Here is a 26,599-nt window from a genome sequence, read left to right as displayed (position 1 = left end):
ATAGCATGTACCTAGTACATTAATAGATAGAATAGAAAAAGATAGAATACCTAGGAGAGATCACATATCTCTGAAAATCTGACAAAAATAGGATTGAAGGTAAGTTTATGTTATTTTCTCATGTAAATACAGTGTGAGATTTATAAATATTGAGCATGCATGTTGTAATAGAGGGTATAGCAAAGGACAAAGTAAAACTGAATATAGCACAAGAAAAAAATAAAAACTCAGAGAAGAAACTTCACATCTTACAGAAATATTCATTCAGTCTAACAGAGAAATAACGCTCCCTTCAGTGTATTTTTCTGGAACCCAGAAATTCTATACATGTAGATGTATTTCCCTAGCAGTCCTCACATTGGCCTAGAACTCTTAATCCAGACAACTTTTTTGTTATTTTTTCTTCTATTCACAACTATCTTTCAAATTCCTTATCTTGTAAGATAAAAAAGGCTTTCAAAATATTTTATGTTGTTTTATCAGTTAACTTGACTCCTAATGCCAGTATCACCAGTGGCTGATGAGCAGAGACACATAATGAATTTTTAAGAATGTTTTGGATAAATTTTAATCTCCTTTCTTAGTTTCTGATTTTTTTCCTTTTCAATTGTTGAACATTTATTTAAAAGGGGTAACATGCATATTATTTTATATTTTACATACAAAGACACTTCAGACTGTTTAAAAAAATTAAATCTATGTTCTTGTTTCACATCATATGCTAATTTCACATTATGTTTACAAAACATGAAACACCTTGATGAAAGAAAAAAGAAAGAAGAAGGGTGATGATTTTAATAATAATTAGTTTTGATACATTCAGGTTTGTTTTCTATATATTTTGTATTGTTCATATCACACAGCACACTTGTAAGCATTTGAAGAGAACTCAGAATAATCTGGATGTACAAAGATTTTTAAAAATCATGATATTTCATTTTTTATATAACTTCTTGGGCCTTTTTGTGTGTGTGTTTTGTCTTTTCTCCTTGCAATCAAGCAGAAGACAGGATTGAAAATTACATCCTAAGTAAATGTGCTAGCTAGCAAACAGTTATTACAATTTCTCAATTTTTCATAAGTCTCCCTATTTCTCTAGTTTTGAGAAAAGCAAAAATTCAATGTGCATCCAAGAAAGCTTTATAATCAATTTTAGAAAAATGCAATTTCTAATGTTGGCTTTCAAAGTAAAATAGTTTATATTTTCAGAGAAATTTAAAAAAGAAGAGGTGTATTTAACTGCCATACTTTTTAGAATCATTACTTTGGATGGTATTATGTATTTTAACTTCAAAAATATGGCTTGAGAGCAACAGCATTTGACAGACAACCTGCCAGTTCTTTTCTAGTGTTATCTCTGCAAGTGATCATGAAAAGACCTACTTACAAAGATTATTCTAGTTAAACTTATGTGAGGGCAGTACCTCAAAAAAGATATGATGATCATCATGCCCTCATCTTTCTCTTTAGACCAAAATGTTAGGATTTTAGTTAGCATCATTTTTAACTGTATACTGGGATGATTTATCAGGCTTTCCTATTTCAAATGCATTGATGAAAATGAAAGGAGAAGGGATTCAAATTACTGAAACATACAAAAGATATACAAGTACCAGTGTCAATATCTTTTCCAGTGTTTCTTTTCTCTAATTTCTCATTAATCTTGGTGACATTTTTTTCTCTTAGAAAAAAAATCCCCCAATAATCTTTATGGATTTATACTTGTAAAAAACAGCACTGGTGCATATTAGTAAAACAGGTGCATTTAGCTCAAATAGAAAACTTCATACATTGATAAAGGTTTTACAGCGAACAAAAGCAGAGTAAAAATTTTCAGCAGACTTGACAAAATTCCTGTTTAAATTAACCTGATTTCAATTATTCCTATTATGATAATGGTTGTTCAATTGCTACATAGGCTTCCAAAGTAAGAATGTTACAAATAATTATTGTTTTACACTTAGTTAAAAATTATTTAGTACCGTGGAAAATCTTTTCCATTCTGGCCTATAACTGGATGATTAAAAAATAGCACACTTTCACCTTTTCCTTCTTGAAGTCACTCTCTCTGTATTGAAGGAAATAGCTGTACTTTAAAGCTGCCTCTTTTTTCCTTTCTGAAAAGAAAGTACAATTCCAATTACGATGCACATTGAAAACACAGTAATTTGAAGAAGGGTTTAGCTCTATCTCTACTAAGATCAATCAAAATTTGATTTCTGTTCAATTTAATATATTTTAGAGAAGAGCATGCTCTTGTCACATCTCCTTAGCTCTCTTCAGATGTGAAAGTGTAGGTTTGGAAACACGATATTGAAGTTTTACTTCTGTTCTGATTACAATCCCTACCTGCTCTCAGCACATTAATTTCCTCTTACATGGTTCTTACACAGATTTACAAAATCTGTAATTCAAGCTCTTAGACAAACTGGAGCATTCCATGATATTATTTGGGGCCTGTAATTCCGTGTTTACCCTTTTTGATATTTTTTCTAACATTAAAATTCCCCCTAGCTGTATTTTGGAGTATTAAAGACATTGTTTCTGATGCTAGATGCATATTTGAGCATAAAAGGTTTTGCATGTTGAAATAAATTCAAGAAGACTTAGTTATAGTTGCCAGCTTTTACTGTACTGAAAAAAACCATTCTACTTCAGAAAAAATTCTTCCCATCCCTAGGAGTTTCATAAAATTTCAGACACACTAGTGATTATTCAGCTGAAATTTGCAATTTGACTTTACTTGTTAGCCACTAAAATAAATCTTTTTAAATCTAATAATAAATCTTTCTCATGTGCCCAGTTTCATAATAAATGCCACTATGTAAAAAATGTAAGATGTTATAGATCAAGAGAAAAAGTTTTCATATCTTCTTGTTTCTATCTTTCTTTAGTTCTAGTGGAATAAACATATCCATATTCATGTAATGAATTATCCTTGAACAGGTGGTTTTTTATGAGGCATACATGTTCTTTCATCACCATCTCAAAGTTCTATCTTCATGCCATGAATTAACGAGCCCCTCTCTATCCCTCTACCTCTGTAATGTGGTCCCACTAGGACTTAAAGATTCAAAAAATTCTGATCAAACCTGTGTCACAACAAAGCAGTAAATACTGTTGGACAAAAATGCTGATGTAATCTTAAAAATATATATTCTACTGACAGAAGGAAGAATATGAAGTTTATGTTAAGGACAGTTTATTTTACCAACAGGTTGACTTACAGCATAACTAATGATAATATCTTCTTTCATTTTATATAATAAACTAGTTTGTAGTTATTTTCTTTGGAAGAATGAAGGTGAGAATTAATTGACTAGATTGACTAGAAGTTTCATGCTTGATTTTCCTTAAATCTTCTCTGAATCACATATCCTTCTCTGCAGATATGCAAGGTGAGCTTCTAGACTTGGAAACTTGAAGCCAAACATCCTGAAAAATAAATCAAACTTGATTTGCAGCAGGAGAGATGAGGCTAGTTTATGGGGGATCTGTGCACCTATCACTTTTTAACATTTAAGTGGATCCTTTGTCAAGGACAAGTGTCTGACAGTACAAGCTTTGTGACAAAAGATTACACTTTTTTTTTAAGATGACTTACCAATGACCTCCATAGTGTCAGGAAATACTCTGAACCTGAAATTTAGTCATCAGTTTAGTTTTTTTCAGCACACAGTAAGGATTTTTCATGGTCAGAAATTTGGAAGATTTAGATATTCTAACATTGCATCATGGAATCCTAGCATTTTGCAATAATATTTCCAATGTACAAACTGATCTGTGAAAATGTTCCTATGGATTTTCTTGAGAGAGATGCTGTGACTTAGCTCAGCTCTCATACTGTGACTCAAAGACAACAGCAGAACCTACCTGTAGCTTGCACAAAAAAAATAAATAATTATGGATCAGTAGTGTGTAGAAAGCTGCCAGGTTAAAAAAAAAATCACCATTCACAATCTTGAAAACTTGCACGTCTTTACTTTCTTTTGCTGCAGGCAGAAGAAATAGTATATGTGCTGATTGTTTCTTTATGCTAGGAATAAAATATATGATATTGCTAAATTTGAAATTTGATAGATATGGACTTTAAGAAATGATTAGTTATTTCTGGCTGTACATTTTCTTCTAGGGCTAAAAATAGTGTCCTCTCTCAAATCTGTTCTGTTGCAGGCATGAACTGAACAGGTTAATACATCATAAAGATGGCTTTGATTTCTTACATAATTGATTATTTTTCAACAATAATTTTAAAAATGCATCAGATAATGGAGGAGAAGAACCTAAAATGAGGTAGTTTGCTACACAAATGCCAACTATTAGAAAAATAATATTCAGTATAAATTTCATATGAAGTTCAAATTTTTAAACTTTCTCATCCTTTAGAGGTTCTATAGCTCATTTTGGACTCTTTACTGCTTTTACTTTCTGTTTTTTGAAGAGGAATCACAACTTTGAGGCAAATGATGGAAATTTTAAAAACAGATACGAACTCAAAATTTTGTCAAATTTGTATACTAGCTTCTTTATTTGATATTTGTTTATACATTTTTCCTAATTAAAATATATCCAATGTTTGGGGGTTTTAGGAAAATGCAAACCTAATGGCAATCATCTTTTGTCCTATCAGAAACAGGAATTTGCAGATAAAGTTACTTAGAGATAGTCAGGTCAAGCATTCATTTTTGTGAGTTATGAACTGCTTTAGCACATTTTGATATATATGCAAAAGTCTGCATTAATTCAGGACAAATTAAGCAGCTTGTGTGTTTCACAGAAATATTGATTGGAAGGGTCCTGCAGAAGGCCAGTCCATCCTCCTGCCCAATACAGGACTAGTCAGATCAGCTCTGGCTTTGTTTAGACAATCCTAAAAACTACCAGGATTAAAGGTTTCACAAGAGTTTGTGTATGCCGTTCCAGCTCTGCCTGCTTTTATTGAAGGAAATTTCTTGCAAAGTAAAATCTGAATCTTCAAAATCATCCCTTGTATATTATCTGGCACATTTAGAAAAGTTTGGCTTCATTATCTTTGTAATGGCTCCTGAAATTGTTATGGTCTGCTATTAGATAATACCTTAGCTTTCTCTTTGTCAGAATAATTAAGCCTACCTGCCTTAACTTTTTGTTGTAGGTCATATGTTTTAGGCCTTTGATTAATCTCCAAATTCTTGAGTTTTTACTAATATCTCTCTTGAAGTGGCAGACAAAACATTTGGCTTAATATTGCAGATACAGCTTTGCCAGCTGAGTAACAATTTCACTTGATCTGCTGCCACCACTTCTAATATTGATAAGTATGCAATTTGTTTTATTCCGGATGAGAACATGTTCAATAGTGCAGAACACTACCTCTACTTGCTGAGTTTCATGAGGTTTCTGTTTGCCCAGTGCTGGACTTTGCCAGGCTTCTGGATTGAAGGTCTGGTCTTCAGTGTGTCAGCTACTTTTCCTACTTTAGTTTGATCCATAAATATATGGATCCATAAATTCTGTCTCCCCATAAAGGCCAAGGATGAAAATAACAGGCAGCATCAGACCTTATGATGATTTCCTAATGCTCAGATGATTACTGTCCACCAGCTGAATATGAATCAATTGATTCCTACTCTTTAAGAACAGCTGCCAGGCCAATTTTTATTACATATCAATTCAGTGCATATTTTGTCAGCTCTCAAAACACACTGCTATAAAAGGTGCTCCCAGAAACGTTGTTGATGTTGAGCACTTCTACATCTACCACTGGCCTATGTAGCCAGTCATTTTGTCATAGAAGACAAGCAAGTTGATCAAATATAACTCAACTTTGGTAAATTTGTGTATGTTCTCTTGATTTCAAGTTCATGCTTTACTTGAGCCCATGTTCTTTCCAGAGATCAATATAAGATTCTGAGCATCTCCTTGTCCTTTTTAGAAGTTCATGTAATATCAGCCTTTCTATGATCAGTCAGAACATCTCACTATAGTTTTTCATAGATGATACCCCCCTTGCACAGACTCAGGGAGATTTTTCAGCAGCCTTTGGTGAAAGCTATTTGGCCACCTGCCCTTGAATACAGCTGCCTCTTTTTTCCTGTTGTTTCCCAGTATTGGCTTCACAAATTCACAAATTATGTTGGTACATACAGATACCTATGAGCACATCTGCTCTAGAGATTGATGCAGAAAAGGCATTTAGTGCTTCTATCTTTTCCATATTGGATTTCAGCACCACAAGGTTGCTTCATCCATTCACAAATGAACCCACATTGAATATGAACTTGCTTTTGTGACTAATGTACCCAAAGAAGCATTTTTGCTTACCAGTGTGCCTTACTAGTCTCAGCTTAGCTAGGGTCTCATTCAAAAATCAAATTTAGTCACCCAGGGACTACTTAACTGATAGATCTAGTTCAGAAAGTTCATTAATCACAAATTACAAGAAGATGCACCAAAATGGTTCCTTTATTCTAAAGATTTTCTCTGAGCATTAACTTTCCATCACTTTCAGTGTTAGTATACCAAATTCAATGGTTATTGACTGCATCCACTAGCAATTTTTTTTTTTAATGAACATATTCTGATTCTGAAATTTTATGAGATTTTCATTCTATCCTTCAGATTTTTCTTTTTTAGTGATGTATATCTATATTGTACACCACAATGAACAGCTGCATAATTATATCATGCTTCAGTTTTCTTGAGATTTACAAAGCAGAGTCTACTTTTAGGGGGCTTCATCTGGTAGGCAGTTTGGATCAAATGTAATTCAGGACATAAAACTGTCCTTATTTTTTCCCACTATTTTTGGTCATTTGTTCCCACAATCTGTTTTCGGACTACTCTGCCAGTTTTCTCTAAAATAATACCTGCCCACAGTTCAGAGGTTCCCCTAAACCAACTTCTACAATCTGATTTTCTCACTCCACAATTTTTAGTTCTCTAACATACCAGAAGGCTGAGATCAGATCTCTCACATGTCCTCCTACAGTACCTCTGGATATGTAATAGATGTCATCAATTTTATCCTATCAAGGTTCTTTGTCCTATAACACAATCCTTCCATCATCTGAGTTACTGTCAAAGAAACAGAAAATAGAAAATAAAAGCTTAAAACCCTACTGAAATTGTTGCTATGTCACTACACCACACAAACCCTCATCAAACCCTTGGCCTATCTTTTATTTTGTCTTAGAGCTAATAATTTTTCCCTGGTAATTTTCATGTCCTTTTTGACTCTTAATCATATGCACTTCATGGGCCTCATGCACCCGCCAATGGAGGGAAGTGACACTTCGCCCTTTTGTTCTCAAGTAATCAAACTGTTTTTAGAGAAAGATTAATTTCTAACTGAATAACTCTAGCTCACAGATTAAAGGTATTGGAAAAATAATATTGTAATCAGAAACAAGAAGAATCTCTACTTCAATCACTCTGTGGACCATTTCCTCAAGTGATGGACTCCATGAACCTTGTAGGTACCTTCCAACTCAGAATATTCTATGATTCTGTGATTTTCTGCTACTAGAAAATTTGGAAAGAGTTGAAAAAATTTCCATTTTTAAGAGTCTATAGATAGATAATGACAGCAAAATATTAAAAAATGGTAATCTTGACTATGCTTTTAAGTTCCTGAGAGACATATTTTTCAGCATTTTCTTGACAAGCTCTCTATTATTGTCTTTTTTTAGTTGATCTTCCATAGGAACTAATCTCCTGTTCTTCCATTTTCTTTCCTAAACTAGTACTTTATCATCTGCTTATCTAATTGCCCTTAGTAGGTCTCACTCACAGAGCATATATGTCACAAGTTTTGTAAACTATCCAGTCCCACTCTGAGTCCAGTCATATACTATTAAATATCAGTTAATTATCAAAACTGATTTGGACAAGTAAAGCAGACTTCATAATGTGAATGTTACCCCTTACTTTTGTAGGGGGTAGAAATAATTATCATGCTCGCATAATCTTCATAATTATTCAGACCTCTGGGATTTTTGTTACAGTTTTTTTTTTTTTTTTTTTTTTTTACCAAGAGTTTAATTTTATTTGTAAATGGTGTATTTCCTGCTTGGCATTTCCTCTTTAAATCAGTCCATGGCTAGTTAAAGGAAATATATTACCATGATATTTTTCTTCAAGTGTTCCTTTTTTTTTCCTAATAATAAAAACACTCAGATTTTCTCAACATGACTTTCTGAAGCAGATAATTATGAAAATCTAATCTTGAGAAAGATATTCTTGTCTTCTCAATTGCTACCTTTTGAACTTTCCTAACCATATAGTCCCTGTAGCAGCTGTGCATAATTTTTTAAATTAGTTATAGACAGTCTTTTTGTTCCATAGTTTTGAAATATCCTCCAACTCAATGATTTGCCTTAGGGGTCTTTTTCCATTTGCCTATAAAAGCCTTTTATCGTTTCATTGCAAGGGCCTTTACATTATGTTTACTTACTTGTTTTCATTTTTTTCACTTTTATATCTCCTTTTTGGGTGGATTCTGCAGCTATTCTTTATCTCATTCTTTCACAAACATTCTTACTCAAACAGGAACTGTTTTGGAACAGTGTATAGAGCTGTTACCCACTGTCAAATCCTCCTTTTCTGAGATATCTGTTCAGGTGACTGTATCATCTTTCATGTCCTTGTTTTTTTAGTATCTATGCCTCTGTAAGGCCCAGGTACTTCCAAGACTTCATGAACTATTTTGTGCTAACATCGTTCCTTTTCTGATATCTAACATTTCTAATTCTCTTAAGTTAATTCTTGTTCTGATAAGTATCAATCCTCTTTAGTAGCTTTTTTCATCATAGATGCATTTGAATAGATTACCTGACAAAATTATTCTCTGGATTGTGTGTTTGGCCCTTTTATTTTTCTCTCTGCCTTTGTGAATTGAAGAATTGCAACACTAAAATGGCCAACCATCCATCCATCCATCCCTCCATCCATCCATGGTCAGATAACTACATGGCTTACAGTGTTATACAGGAAGACTGCTATAACAAACTCTTGGGGAGTTACTGCACATTTAATCTTAAAATACCCAGAGAACAGCATTCATAGTGTAGCCAAGATCTTGCAAATCATATGTATGTATAAAACATTTTACACTTTGCAGCTGTGACAGACAAGCCTTTAAAAACAGTAGGCTGAAACTATGAAGTGTGAGGTACTGATATCAGAAAAAAGCCTGATGTATTGGCTATTTTCAGCTATAATCCAGATTTGAAACCATAATGATATTAAAAGGAAAAGACTTATCTCAAGAATATACATTTATATATTGATTTATTCAATTTTTCCAGACTGAACAGCCCTTTTCCCTTTTCCCACCCAGCCCCAATCCTCCTCTCAAAAAAACTTAGCAAACAACAATAAAAAAACACCAAACAAAACCAACCAATCAAAAAAAACCCAAAAATCAAAAAAACCTCAACCCAACAAACAAACAACAAAGCAAAACAAAACAAAACCAACAACCAAAAACATTTTTCTGGACTTCTTGTTTTGTCCTGAGCTGTTTCCAGCACCAGATGTCAGCTTCATATGAGAAAGTACAAAACCTTTTCAAGCCAGCAAAATAACTTCATAAATTATCACAGCTAAACACCTACAAATATGTTTTTAGAACTCTTTTATTTTCTTCCATTAATTTGAGAAACATATGCTGGTTAAATGAGCAAATCCTCACATTCTAGTAACTTTCATTTCTTGTAACTTATCTAGTAGATGTTACAGTCAAAATCTTGTTACTGGCAAGAGTACAGATACCACTTCTATGAAGTTAAGGCAAGGTTAATTAAAATCTTAACCTACTAAACAAAATATAAAACAGTGCTATAACTAGTATTTTTATAAGAATGCAAATTAATATAGTATACTCCTATTAATAATATACTACTTTTTAAATACAAGAAACATTATTAATATCCAGCCCTTTTTCTCTGGTATTGTGCTCTCCCTTCCCATGCCCTCCAGTTCAAAAGCTCTAGATTTCCTCAAGAACAATCAGGGATGGGAGATATTCAGAACGTATTATCCTGAGGTCTTCGCTGGGAGAAATAAAATGTTTATAATAGGAATTTCTTTTTCACTCCTGATGTTGACCTTTGGACTTTTCTTCTAGGTGATTCCCTTATATCGCTTTCCCATTCTTTCCTAGCTCCAATTAACATAAATAGCTACTTTTAGTTACATAATGTCTACATTTGTCAAATTTTTACTATATGGAAGAAGCTACTTCCTGTCTGAAGCTAGGACAGAAAATAGCCACTTGACCTCCAAATGACTGTTAAAAGAGGTAAACCAGCTCCAGCCAAAGTAGGCCCAGAGAGGGCTGAACAGTGTGCACTATCAGGCTAGTACATAGCCTTCAGCCTTTTACCATTGAGAGCAGAAATTTCTGGATTATATATTTGTATTGTTTGTCAAGACCGTCTTATCTAAAGGAATGGGAACAATGGACTGCTATCCATTTGTTAAAAAATGCTTCTTTTTATGTCACTGCTTGATTTTAGCTTGGGAGCAACAGTACAGTTCTCTTGTGATGAAGATTATGTGCTACAAGGCTCCAAAAGTATCACCTGTCAGAGGATAGCTGAAGTTTTTGCTGCATGGAGTGATCATAGACCTGTGTGTAAAGGTAAACAGAAATTCTTACCCTCACAGTGATTATTCCATTTGGCATCTATTGATTGATTGATAGCCAGTCCTATTAAATTTTTTGTAAGTACCTGAAATTTTAATCCTAGTGTCCCCACTTTCTTAATTAAAAAAGCTTCTCCTATGCTGTTTTGTTTAATTTGAACTTGGTATTTCAGCATGCTTGCTTTAGTAGGCAACTTACATTATAAATTTTGCTTTACAAGGAGCTGACACAAACCTATCACATGCTACTTATTAGCACTTATCAAGATGGATATCAAAATTGCTGTGATTTAATATAAAACCATGTAATTCATGACGCTTCCTCATTACACATATTATAAGCAGATAAAATTTCTTGAATTTGTAATAAGTAAGTAGTGGAGAAGTAAGTCTACACCTGGTTTTGACCCTGAGCAAATGGATAAAGGTCAAAAAATTCAGTGAAAGAAGTAAAGCACAAAAGAATTTTGCCGAAAATATTTGATGACCTGATACAGCAGCAAGTAGTATGATGAATACCTGAATCAAGGAATGAAAGTATTACAGATCAGACATTATATATAATGAAAACATGAATGTGCACAAATACACAGGAATTGTCCTAATCATAGCAGGGTTTTTTTTCTGTAATTCCAACTTAAAGTACTGGAAGCAAGTGTCTGTTAGGAATATTTAATAAATAATAGACATTGTGGGTCAAAGACTTAGATGTCATTCCACTGTAGAATAACATGGTTCCTTTGAGACCTTCACTACGAAGCTACCAAGAAAAGGCAGCAAACAGAGCTCATAAATCTACTGCAGCACACAGGCAAAGGAGCTCTGCTTTACATCCCGACTCTGCTCCAAAGGATGGACTCACATGCTCAGATGGAGCAGCAAATTGTCTAGAACACTCACTGTTTTCCTCTCCTCACTTTCAAAAGAAAGTCAGGAGAGGAAACATACAAGCTGCAAGGACTCATACAATTTCTTATCAAATATATAGACAAAAATGCTTTGGCATTAGTGTCTCTCGTGACCCTGATGCCTTCAGCTACTGATCCTAAATGAGGAGCCTTCCTCTCATCTCTCTACACTCTACTTCTTTCCAAGCATCTGGTGTGACTTTGAACACACTCATCACCAGAATACTGCTTTTCTGAGGGTGGTGCAAAAGTGACATTCTTTCTAGAGAGTAATGTGAGCAAAGGAGCGAGCCTTCATTCAACAGCAGCTGAATCTTCCTGTGTTTAGTATTGATCAAATAAATACGCTTTGTGAAAGTGCAATGCAACTCTAGGATTATTTCACATATCTAAGTGTCAATTTGTTTTATTCAATTATGCAAGATAGTCTGTCAGAATACAGTGGAAGAAATAGTTCTTCAGCTTTTGCAGTTTATGCGGTGTCATAATAATAACTGAGAAATAGGATAGGCTCATGTTTAGTTGAGGTTGCTTGTCAGTTTTACATCTTCATACAGGAAAAGTTAACCAGTGGAGCATTCAGGAAAGATCTGAATATCAAGGAAAGAACAATAAAAATGTTATTGACTTCAACACACTAGGAATTTAGTGCCTTGAAAGTGTCACTTGAAAGCACAAAGGACACAGTTTATATCCTTTGTATTATTCATGACAGAGATGCAAGCTATGTAAATAAGAATGTTTTTTTAACTGACATGCTATTGTAAATAACCATACAGACTGTGAATGGAAAATAAATACCCTTTGTAATCTTTAGAAATAGATAATGCTGCTTTGTGTTAGCCTAACTTTTACAGGATTCATTTAAACTTTTCAGTGCTTTGGCCATTGATTCAATTGGTTGTACAGGGTTATAGGAGAAAAAAATGCTGACATGCCATACACCAACACTTATGCACAAAAAACCCCACATATGCACAGTGATAAAGGTTTTTTCTATTTAAATTTGTCTTTCAAAACATTAGTGAAGGTTGAATAAGTTAGTCCTTGAAGAATTTTAAAAATAAATAGGACAGATTCTGCTACTGTATTTACTGTTTTTACTCAAAATACTTTCAACATTTTTAAGATTATAATTTCAGACCCAAGAGTAGGTATATTTTATTTTATCAGAATAATTAAACGTGAATGTTCTAGTCTCTTGTAAGAGGTGGTTCTATTTTTGTTCAATGATATTTTAATTCTTCATATCTGGATTAAAGTTAGAGATCAGTTTATGAATTTGCTACATGTATTTTCTATGTGAATTAAATGGCGAGCTTTCTTTTTGCAGTCAAAACCTGTGGATCCAATCTTCAGGGGCCTGGAGGCACTTTCACATCACCCAATTTTCCATTTCAATATGACAGCAATGCCCAATGTGTGTGGGTCATCACAGCTATCAATACTAATAAGGTAAGTTTAATATTCTGGCTTTTCTTTAAAAATAAACCTAAAACAAACAAATCCCTCCCTCCACCTCCACCCTCCCAGCCCTAAACCAGCCAAACAAAAGCACACATAGACCATAGCACTTTTCACTAATACAATTTCTCTCTACAGTCCAGGTTTTGTACTAGGTGCATTTCAGATATTTTTAAGAAATATCTGACACCAGATGAGTATGGATAGTTGTTAAAACCTCTTGTTTCCCCTAAGATGGTTTTAGTTTTTGTATGCCAAGTAGATGCTCTCATGCTTTTTATGTCATTCTCTAACTTAATTCCCAGAAGCAACTATCAAATGGTATGAGGCAATTTCATGGGCCCATTAGTATTGCGTTATAAGCAGAAGAGCTACTTTGTGTATGTTTACATCATTTTTGGCCTTCAACTGTGTGAGAACTCACTGAAGTTCTTTAATTCACTTTTCCCTTGTGAGGAACTGTTCTGAAGATGTTTATTCTGCTGTCTGAACCACTGTATTAAAATCCCCTGTACTTTATACCTACGCTTTAAAGCAAAAGTACTGAGAGTTCTGATAATGTCAAATGAGTCAAAGTAGAGCAATTAAGCTAAGTTATGACACCAGTTGTCTTTAATTTCAAGAACTAAACACCTGGAAGCAATGGCTGCATTCTATTTCCAGGTGTAACATTTTGTGTGAACTGAGTGTAATGGACTTGTTTAGATGTAATAAAACATAAATTAGCTGTGCAGCTCAGGAATGTTTTATAAAAGGCTATCATCATCTGTGTTTGCTGGTACAAGGATATATTTTACCTCTAAATTTTGTTTTATATTTCCATCTGCATCACACTCTATTAACTGCTCAGCCAGGCCTATAAGGCCCACTCCATTGCACCTGAATTCATCAGAGGACTCAGTGAAAACCTGACAATTTTCAAAATTTCAAAAACGATTTAGCTACACTGGTGTATTTTTCACTCTAATTTTACAAAATCCTGTGTGGAAGCCATCTTTATGTTCCACTTAGGTTAAAGAAAAAAATGATATTTATACAACTGATTAGAATTTGATAATGAAAATTGTAAATGTGTTTGGGGAGGAGGTCATTTGTTTGTTTGATCCTTGTTCCAAGGACTGCTAATCAAATGTATCCAATTTATAGGTCATTAAAAAACTGTGAAGACTTCTTGAAAAATGATTAGGTCTCTGTTCCACAGATGGGCAAAAAGTTCAAAAGTAATATTTAAGATTTTTCATCCCTAAGAATTTTCATATTTTTTCTTTCTTGAATTAAAAACTATTTAGCAGGATGAAATCTGTATACACATCTAGGATTTCTGAAAGTTTTGTCAAATGTGCCAGCTGAGAGAATTTAGTATCATACTATTTGAGGAAATGAAACACAGCTACCACACTTTTACAAGTTCTCTAAATGGCCTGAAAATTTCCAGTGAGTGGTTGAATGAACTTAAGACCCATAAGGCCATACTTTGCATGAAATGGTTTGCTTTCTTAAATGCACCAAGGGCAAGTCTTCAGAAAAAAACAAAAAAGCCAAATAAGATTTTAGACATTCTACCATTGGTAGAAGCAAACCCTTGAACTCACAAACTGGTACATATTTACTTGCAAGTCACAGGTCACTGCAGGTCTAAGATATTAATGACTTGGAGATTGTTGAGCATTGCACTCTGCTGGTGTTATTCATGTCTTAATGCTCCTTTCCTTCTCCCTTACTGCCAATTCACAAAATGGTGACGCAGTGTTAGCTCAAAACCTCAGAACTTCATTTTTACCAAAATTATTTTTATGGGAATATTTTAAAACATTGTTACTCAGTCTTATTTTCCTTTCAAATTTCCACTTTCTGCATTTATAGAACTGTAGAAAATTAATTGAACAAATGCTTTGTCTCTGGTTGTCAGTGTGGTTAACAGAGTTACAAAACGATTGAGGTTGGAACAAACCTCTGGAAATCCTGTAGTTGAATTCCACTACTCAAGAAGAGCTGCCTAGAGGCAGCTGCCCAGACTTGAATATCTCTGAAGATGGTGACCCCATAACCTTTCTGGGCAACCAAAGCTAGTGCTCACTCACCCCCACAGGGAAAAACTGCTTCCTGATGCTCAGAAAGAACCTCCTGGGTTTTAGTCTGTGCCCGTTACCTCCAGTCCTGTCACTGGTCACCACTGGAAAGACTTTCGTTTCATCTTCTTTACATCCTCCCATCAGGAGTTTATAGATATTGAGATTCAGTGATCCTCGTCTCCTTTAGGACGAGCAAGATGAGCTATCTCAACCTTATGTGAAAGAAGTTCCAATCCATTAATCTTTTTTAGTGCCCCGTCACTGCACTCTGTCCAGTATCTTCCTATTTTGCTTGTACTGGGCAGGTGCAGTTGTTTTTGCTTCTCTCAAAACACTTGAAAAAAACAAGTTATTCCACATATAAAAAATTCCAATTTTAATGAAAACAAAATTGACCCTCTCTCTAGTCAGAGATCATGCCTGCTATTGTTCAAATAAAATATGCTGAAGTGTTATTCTACTGGGTTTTTTTTCTTAAACTGTAAGTACTGCAGAATAGCATTTGACCATATGAAAACTGTCCTAGTACCTGAATGATAACACCATATAGGAATATACACAGTTTTAATGTTTGGGGATGAATCAGAACTCTTAGGTTTAACCTCTGCTGGCTCCATAAAATACTTCAGAATATGCATGCTTCAGTTTAATTTGATTAGTACATGCGTTTTGATTTTGTTTACGAAGCAGAGTTTCAGTAGCAGTGATGGCTGTAGCATGACTTCTCTAGGAAGAGATCAGAAATAGTTCCCATATCAGACTGGGACAGTTCCATCTGGCTCCAAGACAGACTCACTACAGGATACAGTTGAGCAAATCAGGCAAGCTGGTGGCATCTCTGTGATAACTTATTTGAAAAAGGGCAAAAAAAACTGTACAACAGCAGCTGAAGGAGATAATGAGAGTACCCAAGTCAAATAACCCCACAAACACTACAGGCAGAGCAGAAGGAGTGGAAGAAGGTGCTCTGCATGCTGGATCAGGGTTGCCCCTGGAGCCTCTCTAGAGTGCCATTGATGCAGGTTGTTCCCCAGAGCTCAGAGAGGTCCCTGGTGGAGCAGAGATCCAGGATCCAAGGATGCAGGTTATCCCCCAGAGCTCATAGACGTCCCTGGTGTGGTGCAGGACATGTGCCTGAAGAGGTGGGTGTGTGTGAAAGAAGCTGTGACCCAGGAGACACCCCAGGGTGGAGCAGGTTTCTGGCAGGACCTTTGGCCCTGTGGGAGGAGAATACTGAAACAGATTTTGAAGAACTGCAGCCTTGTGGGAGAGACCCATGTTGGAGAAGGGTGCGAAGAACTATTTCCTGTGGGAGGCCTCCAACTCTGGAGCAGGGAAAGAGCATGAGGAGGAAGGATCAGCATAGATGAAGTGTTACAAACTGACTGCAGCCCCCATTTCGTGTTTCCCTTTGCCAGTTTGCAGAGAGGAGAGGGCAGAAGAGTCAGGAACAAAAAAGTGAATTTCAGCCCATGAAGAAAGGGACTGGGATGATGGTGGGTTTAGTTTTGTTCTTATTTGTCACTTTTCTACTCTATTTTTAACTCTAGGTAAATAAAACTAATTTTCTCTAGACTGAGTTTGTTTTGCCCATGACACAAATTAGTGAGCAATCTCCCTGTACTTATCTTGACACACAAGCTTTTTCATCCAGTTTTCTCATTCTGTGCTGCTGAGGGGTAGTGATGGAGTGACTTGGTGAGCATCTGACAGCCAGCCAAAGTTAAATTATCACACCTTGCATATGCATCTGTCCTCTCAAATATTTAAATACTCTGAATATATAGTGTAAAAACAATAATTAAGAACAGGTCACTTATTTAAAATTAAAATGAACATTTAGATAGGGCCATAAAAAGGAATACCTGTTTGTTGGTGGAACATTAGTATTATACCAGTAATAAGAATGCAAAGAAGTAATGTTAGGTTAAGCAAGTAATTTTATTTCAAAGAATAAGCTGGACAGTGTTTCTGAACTTCTGTAATATACTACTGAAATTACTGTATTCTTGATGCCTTGTACCTTGCTTTATTGCCCTCTTGGGAAGGAAGGTTGAAATTCTGTGTGAAGATCAGTACCTGCACATGTAAGGCTTTTCCAACAGTATATGATAGAGGAAATTATGGACAGTTTTCCCAATTCTGGGCTGTCTTAACATGTTTTCCATATAGTGTTTTATGTACATCAATGTAGTGATTGTTGCCACTTTTATCCATTGCTACTCTGTAATCAACAAAAGCTTTGTTGATCAAAAATACCAAAGCTATAATTACAGGCATCTAGTTTTATATGACCTGAAAGAACATTAATGAAAATCGTAACTTTATGTGGAACTCTGAAGAAGCAACAAAATTTAAACTTCTTTACTTGTCTTCAACTGTGCTGCACATATTGTTAATCCTTGGGTCCCTGAAAAAAATCTTGTGAATATCTGAACAGAAATGAGAGCAAGAGTTCCTCAGTTTGGACTCCATTTCATTGCATCTCTCACATCTAGAAAGAGAAATGATACCTGAATATCTTTTGGGATACTGCATAAACTCATCAGTTAGGTTCTGGACCACCCTACATATTGCCAGTAATTTATTCTGACATTAGGTAATGGGATAATTTTATGTTTACATTTGTAGTAGTAAGCTTTGTATTTTCAAGGTTTAATTCCCATCTCCTCCCCAATGCATTTTTTTGTATTTCTTTTCTCTGAAAAATTAAAACCTATTTTCTTTTCATTGTTTTATACAAAGAAAAGGAAAAAAGGAAGGAAGGACTACACAATGATGAATTTTAAATTTAATGCCAAGCTAAAATACCAGTGAAATCTGAATTAGGGCTACAGTTAACCAGAGTTCAAATCTTATGGATTATACTTGCTGATTTTTTTCTAATCCAGAGTGGCAGAAACACTGTGGAAAATGTCAGTGCTATAATGGCAGACTTTCTGACAGATCTCAACCACATTCACACCACATATCATTCATCACCAAGCATCAAGAAAGAGAAAAATAAGCAAAAGGGTTGCTTTAAAAAAAAATCCAGCTTTTTTTTTAGAATTGTAAGAAGAAATTAAATATGGTTAGCTAACTTCTAAATTTAGATGGATCAGAAAACTAGGTCCTGGTTCTGTTAGTTTTATATGACAGGAATTTTTTTTAAAAAAACATTTACCCGGATGTTATCTTTTGTCATCACCATATTCTATCTTGAATGTATTTCAATCAAAAAATCTCTTTACTGTTTGCATAAATACATTCTTTAAAATGTATTATTTAGAATATAGGTTTGTGAAAGTTTGCCAGTGTTCACATTGTTATCCTTTTATCTATTTTTAAATTGATATTTGAAATATCAAATATATTTTTGAATTGAATTTTGAAATAATTTTGAAATTAAGAATGATATGCTTGAGAGCTGAGAGCTGGCTATTAATTTTGGCTTTAGGGTTTTTTTAATTATTATGTTTGCTAACATTCTTTAGTTTTTGGAGGTTTGTTTTTCATTTAGTTAGTTGGGTTTTTATGTGGATGTCAGTTGTCTGTTAGGAAATCTATAATCTGTTTTGTTGAAATGGCAAAGCTTACTGAAAATGTATAACATCTGTTTCCAATTGCTGTCGTCCTTTACTTTCTAAGAAACTGTTTGAATAATTCAAAGTATCTGGGAAATTCCTCACATGACATTCTCTGCAAGTCTGGAGAATTAAACTGAGGGAATATATTGCAACTATGACTGAAATAATATTAAATATGGTTGTCATTTAATCACTTTGTATTAAAATAGTCTTTTTTAAAAATATGTTTTACATTCAATTCTTCCCTTCCTCCTTCCTCATGTCCTTAAGTTGCTGTTTTCTTCCTGCAAAAAGAATGAATCTTTCAATTTCTTAGCTTTTTTGCATTTAGACCAACCCAAAAATAAGCAAATATATATATATATATTCAGCAAAGTGCTGACTAATTTTAATTTTCCACAGCTGGGTTATTTTGTTAACCATGTCAAAACTGTCAGTGGAACATTTCCTAAGCTTGCTGTTAAGCCTAAACCCACTTGCCATCCATATTTAATCAGGTTAACAGCATAAATCTCAAGCAGGCAGGGTACTTCAGCATGAATTCAAAGACCCATTTCATGAAGTTTCTTTGGTCAGGAACAAAGCACGCTGCATGTATTTTTTGCAATCAAATGCCTCAAACTTGGCTTTTCCTAAGCCTAGTGTGAAGCTGTACTGTGGGTGTTAAAGTCAGTGAAATTATTTAAAAAGTATGAGCATACTTAAACTCACTCCAGACTTATATTTTACCCCTAATTGTGTTCTTCACCCATTCAGATTAAAAAGGCTGGTCTTGTATTTATCTGTATTATGCATTTTTATGCATTTGTATCTTATATGAAACTAGAAAGTGTAAATATCTTTTGGTTCTGTTCAGAACACAATAAATTTCTTTGTAGTGTTGGTTACACTATTCTTCCATGTTGTTTGTGTACATTTTGTTCCAGTTAAAGTATCTGAGTCACATATACACTACAGCTAAAAAATCTTGGAAATATATGTGGACAGAGGGGAGATTTTCTCAGCAGAATAAGAGCACAGTAGGGAATCCAGCTATTTCTATGGCAGGAAGCTAACAGGTTTGGCTGTGAGGGAACAGACTAAGTTGTTAAATGAGAAAATTTGGAGTCAGGAAGTCTGTGCAGTTGTAGAGGGATAAATGACTTATCGTTCCATCCTGAATCTTTGCTATGGGTCTTCATTAGGAAAGGAGGGCAGGTTCATTATCTTAATTATTGTAAATATTTTTCCTGCTATGTCTGTGGCTATGGGAGCAATGTTTACAATTCTGAAAATATGAGTAACCATAGGGAATGGGTGAGATTGTGCTTATTACAATAGCTACAACAAAAGCAATTATTTCTCTTTCAGCCATTAGCAATATTAGTTTCTAGCTGTTGCTGTATTTACTATACCTGGAGCTATTGACTCCACCCTTCAATAAAACTTTATGTAAAATTAAATGTCAAATATGAATTTTAGTTCTGTTTGACTTTCTGTAAGTTCCTAAATGTGCTCTCAGTTAGGTCTCTCACCAATTTTAAATGCAAACCTTTTTCTTACTTATCATGAATATCTATACCCAAGCTAGAACTTTTAAAAAAATATATGTGTACTACTAAGAGACTGTGACAGTAAATTTTCATTGCTTGCACTGTGAGCATTTGAGATGCTTCAGACTTTTTTGTTTGATGAATTTTTGGCACAGAACTTGTCGCTCTTCTCCATGGTTGAGTTCACTTGGTTGCTCTTGTGAGTGTTCTTTACAGGAAATTGTTCTGTTCAATATATACCTTTTTTGTGATATTAGACTGGGAAATAGAACTGATAGTAGTTTGTTTGATTGTTTCTCTGTTTTCTATGAAGGGACTCCTTCAAAGGCTCATGGTACCATTGTAGGGTGTGCTAGTCTTGGCTGTCAGATGCCCACCAGGCTGATCTGTAATGCTCTCTCCTCAACAGGACAGGGGCAGAAAATATGAAGAAAAAGCTCACAGATGAAGATAAGGACAGGGAGGTCACTCACTAGATATCTCAAATGCAAAGCAGACTCAGCTTGGAGAAATTAATAAAATTAACTGCCTATTAAATCAGAATAAAATAGTTAAAATAAGAAGAAATCTTAATCAGCACCTTCCCCTCACCCTGCTGTACCTCTGCTCCCAAAATCTTACCTTGTAAACCCAATACACATTTAGAGTACAACCTGAAGGTTTGCACTGAGACTTAAGTCACAGTATGATTCCCAGTGTCCATCCCTTTCAGGAAGCGTGGCTGCCCATCAGGTTAGGCTGACATCAGTTAGTGACCTCTCTGCTTTCATTTGGGACAGATGGTTTACCCTCTGTGGGATTAAAAAGTGCAGATTTCTATTCTGGGTGCAAGGATATCCTTCTGAGTAACTACTGAAAGGAAGAGCCAAAGCAGGAACAAGTTATTTTAAGCCCTCAGGCCCTTCCTATGATTGCAATTATTTTGCTATTTGAAAATAATAATTTTTTTTTTCTTTTTGTAAACTCTGACACTGAGCTTAGTTTTTTGAGGGAAAGATGCTGTGATTTTTTCATGGTTGTTTTTATAAATCAGTTGATTTTTCCTGCTTATACTTATTACTATCTCCTTATAATGGTCCAGGCTTGTCATACATCCTTTCAGACTATCTAAAACATCTTTATCTCTCTTTATCTCCCTTTATCTCTATAGCTGTGAAAGTAAAAAAAAAAAAAAAAAAAAAAAAGAAACAAATTCTGCAAATCATCTTTCCAGTTGATTTGATGGGGCCTCCACTATGTATTGGTATGTGGGGTAGTTCCTGCCCAGAGACTTGATTTCCTTTGTTGGACTTCATGAAGTTTTTAATGGTCCATTTTTCCAACCTGTTGATGCCCCTCTTCCTGGCAGCATGACCCTCTGGCCTATTTACTGCTCATCCTTTCTCACTGTTGTGGCAAACATGCTGAGAGTACAGTCTGCCCCATCATCTAGATAAAGATGTTAAAGAAGACTTGTCCCAGTATTGACCCCTGAGATAGAGCATGAGTTATTAGCCCTAACAAGGCTTTATGTCACTGATAACCATCCTCTCAGCCCAGACTTTCATCCTGGTTTCAATCCACCTTGCTGTCTGCTGAACCCACACATCAAAGGATTGTCTGTTAATATCTTTACAATGCCAAAGGCCTACCTGGAGCCCAGTTGGAAAATATCCATTGCTTTTCTTTTGGCCACCAGGAGAGTCATTTAATTATAGAATCTATCAAAGTTTGTCAAGCATGACTTCCCCTTGGTAAAGCCATGCTGACTACTCCTGATGATTTTCTTGTCCTTAATTTTCCTGGATTAGCTGCTCCATGGTAGCAGTAATATTAAATAAAATTATAGCATAAATAATTTAAAGAAAATGATAGCTAAGTCTTATAATAAATGGTTGGTTCAATATATTTTCCTTCTGGAACTATTCTTTTATGACCAAATGTGTGGAATATTTTGATGGAGGGACCTTTAATTCTATGGAAAATTATGGTGATAAAGCTGATCAATCAGACAGTGACTATTTCCTTTGCTTGTAGCATCAGATATAAATGCCCATTATTTACTTACTGGGAAGTATTCAGTCATCCTCAGCACAAAAGCAATTAACCATCCTGAGGGCATATGAGGACACTCAGATACAAACAGGATGTGTTTTCTTCTCCTTGCCTAATTTCACTTCTACAAGTGACAAAGGCAACCAGACATCATTAAGAGTCTTTAGGTAGCTTTTTCTTGCTAGAGTAATAACGAAAAATGGAGAAAATAGGTATCTTGTGAATATTTTTCAGTGAGGTGGATTTCTTATGTTTTGTTCTTATAATATGTAACTGCAAAAGAACCAATTAAACTATTGTTATGTTACACAACAGTCTTCGATATATTTCATTACTGGAAGGATGTTTTATTAATGTTAATTCCTTAATATTATCGAATATATAACTCATATAAGCTGTGTCTTAGCTTAATACTTAACTACACTTGTAAGGAGAAAAGATTCATTACATCTGCAGAAACATCATCATTATTTTACTGGTAGAATGTCCCATTTTATGGAGGGAAAATGTTACTATACATCTAAAAATATTTGTAGAGTTACGTTTGCATTGGAAGACTCAGGATAAGCGTGGCACAAGTACATGCAATGTTGTGTCTTTACTCTTCCCCTTCAGAAGCTGTTCTGAGGAGCATATACTTGCCTCTGTTACACACCATTCTGCTTTGGATGGTTTGAAATTTTTAAAAGTTGAGTACTTCACCTGCAATACTCCCTTCCTTGAAAATTCTTCAGGGAGATAATTTCATCAGGAACTAGATACACATATTGAACAACTGTCTGGAAAATCTGTTGTCTGGAACACATTCTTCAGAGCATGCTCTCTCTGAAAAACTGTAGGAAGTTTTCAAAGTAGTCATTAACTATTCAATAAAACCTTTTCCCATTTTACTTCTAAACTGGTGTTTTGCCCAAGGAGTGGGTTCTAAAGGATATATTCCAAGGCACAGAAAGAAGGTACACCTACAGAAATTTGTTAAAAATTGGATCTCTGCTCCAAATGATTCCTTTTAAAAATTTCTTACAAAATAATTGGAGACCAAAGCACATAATTACAATTTTCAGAAAATTATTTTTTCAAATAGGACTTGAATTTTTCCCTGTAGAGACTGCATAATACTTATTAGTTCTACTGCCTCTTATTACTATTTCTGTCTAGGTTTATAACTTCAATTTAAATCAGGCATTCAAACTTGTTCATTGTTTTTGGGTTTATAAATAGCAAGAGCAGCCCAGGATGTAGAGTGACTTTTGCCTTCTGTTTAGCTACTTTTTAATTTTTTAATTTTTATTTTTTTTAGGTAATAGTTCACAGGTCAGCCTATATTATGTTGAATAAAAAAAAAAACCCACAAAAAATAGGTAAAGGTTTTTTATAAAGTGTGCATAGGGAGGAAGAGGAAATGCAAAATTCCTTTTTCCTCATAGTTGTATATAGGGATGTATTTAATAATATCCTATCCTCCGGAACAAATTTCAAGATATTATTAACATATATCAGAACACTTGTAGCAGTCTGATACCTGCTGAATTTATCACAAATGCTATTATAGGGGCATAAAACTTTTAGAGTCTACTGAGTATCCCTTTTTAAAAAAATATATATTAATGAATATATTGCCTTATTTTAAGATATTCTTCTCTGTTCTGAAGCCATGCAGATACATATCTGATATCATTAGTTGACTCATTGTGTGTGAAATGATAGCTCAAGACTGGTGGCAAACTGTCTGAGATGGAATCTTTGACATTTTTTTCTTCTGCCTTCCAGAACCAACTTTTGGTAATGTAATCCTGTTATCAAGAATCTTGTAGCTCAGACATATCATTAATTAATGTTTTTGTTCATAATTTTGTTCCCTGATGTTATACCTTTCTATATGAAAATATTTTGTGGTCCCTCACTTTTTATATTCAGCTTTGAATGAGACTGTGGGGCAGTGGATAAATGAAATAGATGCATAAATATATTATAGTTTGATCAATGTTTGTATATATCAATAAAACCCATGGATCTTATTTCATGTATATTAATGCTTTAATCTTGCTCTGGGAAACTGGAAAAATAGACTTTACTGGAAAGTTGTCCCTATGCTTCTGATTGCTATGAATCTACTAACCAGATCAATAGCACACTTTAGTAATGCTAGTCTGATTTAAAAATATGTAGAATAAAGCAATAAATCATCACAGTTTTCCCTGAAGTGTTTATTCTTATAAACAATAGACTAAAAAGTAAAATAACTCAATGGTTTTACTCTAATAATAGATTGATTCAAAGATCCTTCCCAACTTTGGTTTTCCATTTATAGATTTTTCAGAAAAATTAACAAAAACTCTGTTAGATAACTGGTAAAAGCAGACTTTTTAGAAAGTTTATTAAAAAGTTTTAAGTTATTTACTCATCTTACCTGAATTTCAGTTTTTATTTTGAAAGTTTCCATCACAATCAACTTTAAAAGCTGATATAATAAAAAGACCTCTTCAGTATTCTAAAGGGAATAGTCAATATTATGAGCACTGCAAGTCCCACTGACTTTGAGTGTGATCTAACTAAAGCTGATGTCATAAAACAAGGACTCTGAAAATATAGCCTTAAAACTATCTATTTTCTTGCTTCATGGCATATTATAGAAGGATTTGAAGTACATTTTGTATTGTACATTGTGTGTGTACTTTGCATGTCAAAGGATGAATTTCCAAGAAGTATCCAGGGTTTATTTTTACGGTAAGAACATGTAAAGGCATGATGTGCGTGTGTAGTAAATTAGTTTCCTTCTGGATATTGATGTATCTCTGATGTTTCTATATGTTACTTTTGCTCAATTTGTGCAAATTCCCGTAAAACTAAATATCTTCACTATCAGCTGAAAAGCACATTTGTAAATAAATGGCAAGTTTACTTCACCAATACCAAAGTTTTTGCTGTACGTCATGTGAGGTTATTTTAAACCTAAGTTTGAAATCAGATGTGTATTGACTGTTGCATACATTTACCTTTTAATGACCTGGAGTTATGAAATACTTCATTGATACTATAGAATGTTTCGAGTAGGGCTTAGCAACTGGTTTTAACCCTCTTCCAGCATGGGTGCGCATGGTGAACAAAACGATTTTCTGCCTCAAGGAATAATACTTTACTTTATACTGTGCATAAAATATATTTCTATTTGGTGATTGCTGTTTCTGATTTTAATTTGCTAGTGTCAATTTTGCACAAAGATGAAGCATTTTCTAATTTTCAGTTGAAACAAAAAACTTTTAAGAAGAAATCTGGGTAATAGACTTACAAGAATAAGATAATCAAATGTTAATATTTCAAATTACTTATAGTCAGTTCCTACAAAATATTTTTTTAGTATATTCTAATATTTTGGAAGTCATTATAATGACATCATTGCTTGTTATAGTCTTAAAAATGTGACTGCTGCACAGAATATGATGCAAGACAAATGTAGACTGAGCTATGCTTATGGCTTTATGGAACTACAGTTTTCAATGTCCTACCTATTCCATTGTCACAGTTTTAGGTAGGTTACAAAGAGAGTGAGACAAAAATTTTGTAATTAAACATCCTTCTCTGAAAAATATTAATTGAGAAAAAAAATTATAAACTTTTTAAATGTATACCTCTTTTGATTAAAAATAAAAAAGCTCTCTTTATCACAGAAAATAATTTCAGATTGTAGAGAAGTGAGAGATTATATAAGAGCAGCCAGATTAGAAACGAGTCATCAATAATTTGAATATTCACTACAGACAAGTGGAAAGATTGAAGCTGAAGCCTAATGCAAAGGTTGAAGCTGAAGTCTATGCTTTGAACAAAAAAATCAGTTTTGATTATTTTTTCATGTTCCACAACATTCCTTAGTGAGACAGATATTTTTCATAGTTTTCTTTCTTTTTTATTTGTGGGCATTGTTAAAAAAGAATGACAAAGATCTTACTTTTCTGCAGTGAAATAAGGAAAACATTGTTAGTCATTCCTAATTAAAAAACCAATATCTTGAAACTTATATTTTCCTTAACCTATATCTTCTCCTCTGATGAAATACACATTACAAGGGATAATGTAAATTGTGCTAAAGAAAATCTGTTTTAACTTTCTGACACAATTCATGAAGACAAGTACTTCCATTACAAAGGAACAGATGCCTTGTAACAATTTGGTGGTGCTCAACTAATATAAAATACCTAGAAGGATACTACTTTTAAAAAAATATTACCATTGCATTTACCAAAAAAAAAAAAAAATCTGATAATGAAATTAGATTTCTTCATGTGTTTAATGGAAAACAGGATTAAGATTTCTGATCATGAATTAGTTATACAATTTTTATACTATCTTCCTTTTCTTCTTATTCTGCATATAGTATTTATGGTTTTGCTGCA

At 34.1% G+C, this 26,599-nt stretch overlaps 1 protein-coding gene across 3 annotated transcripts in view; it reads left to right on the top strand.

The window, feature by feature from the left end:
* The window catches only part of CSMD3 (CUB and Sushi multiple domains 3), a 579,290-nt gene that overhangs the window by 252,290 nt on the left and 300,401 nt on the right, over positions 1 to 26,599 (top strand). For all 3 annotated transcript variants that reach the window (XM_050970810.1, XM_030234789.2, XM_050970809.1), the window contains 2 exons: positions 10,500 to 10,624; positions 12,871 to 12,992. In XM_050970810.1, the coding sequence (XP_050826767.1) occupies positions 10,500 to 10,624; positions 12,871 to 12,992 (247 nt within the window). The remainder of the gene's footprint in view (positions 1 to 10,499; positions 10,625 to 12,870; positions 12,993 to 26,599) is intronic.

Source organism: Serinus canaria, chromosome 2 (genome assembly GCF_022539315.1).
Source record: "Serinus canaria isolate serCan28SL12 chromosome 2, serCan2020, whole genome shotgun sequence".
Lineage (NCBI taxonomy): Eukaryota > Metazoa > Chordata > Aves > Passeriformes > Fringillidae > Serinus > Serinus canaria.
Note: the sequence above shows the minus strand (reverse complement) of the source record. Positions and strands in the feature narration are given on the sequence as shown.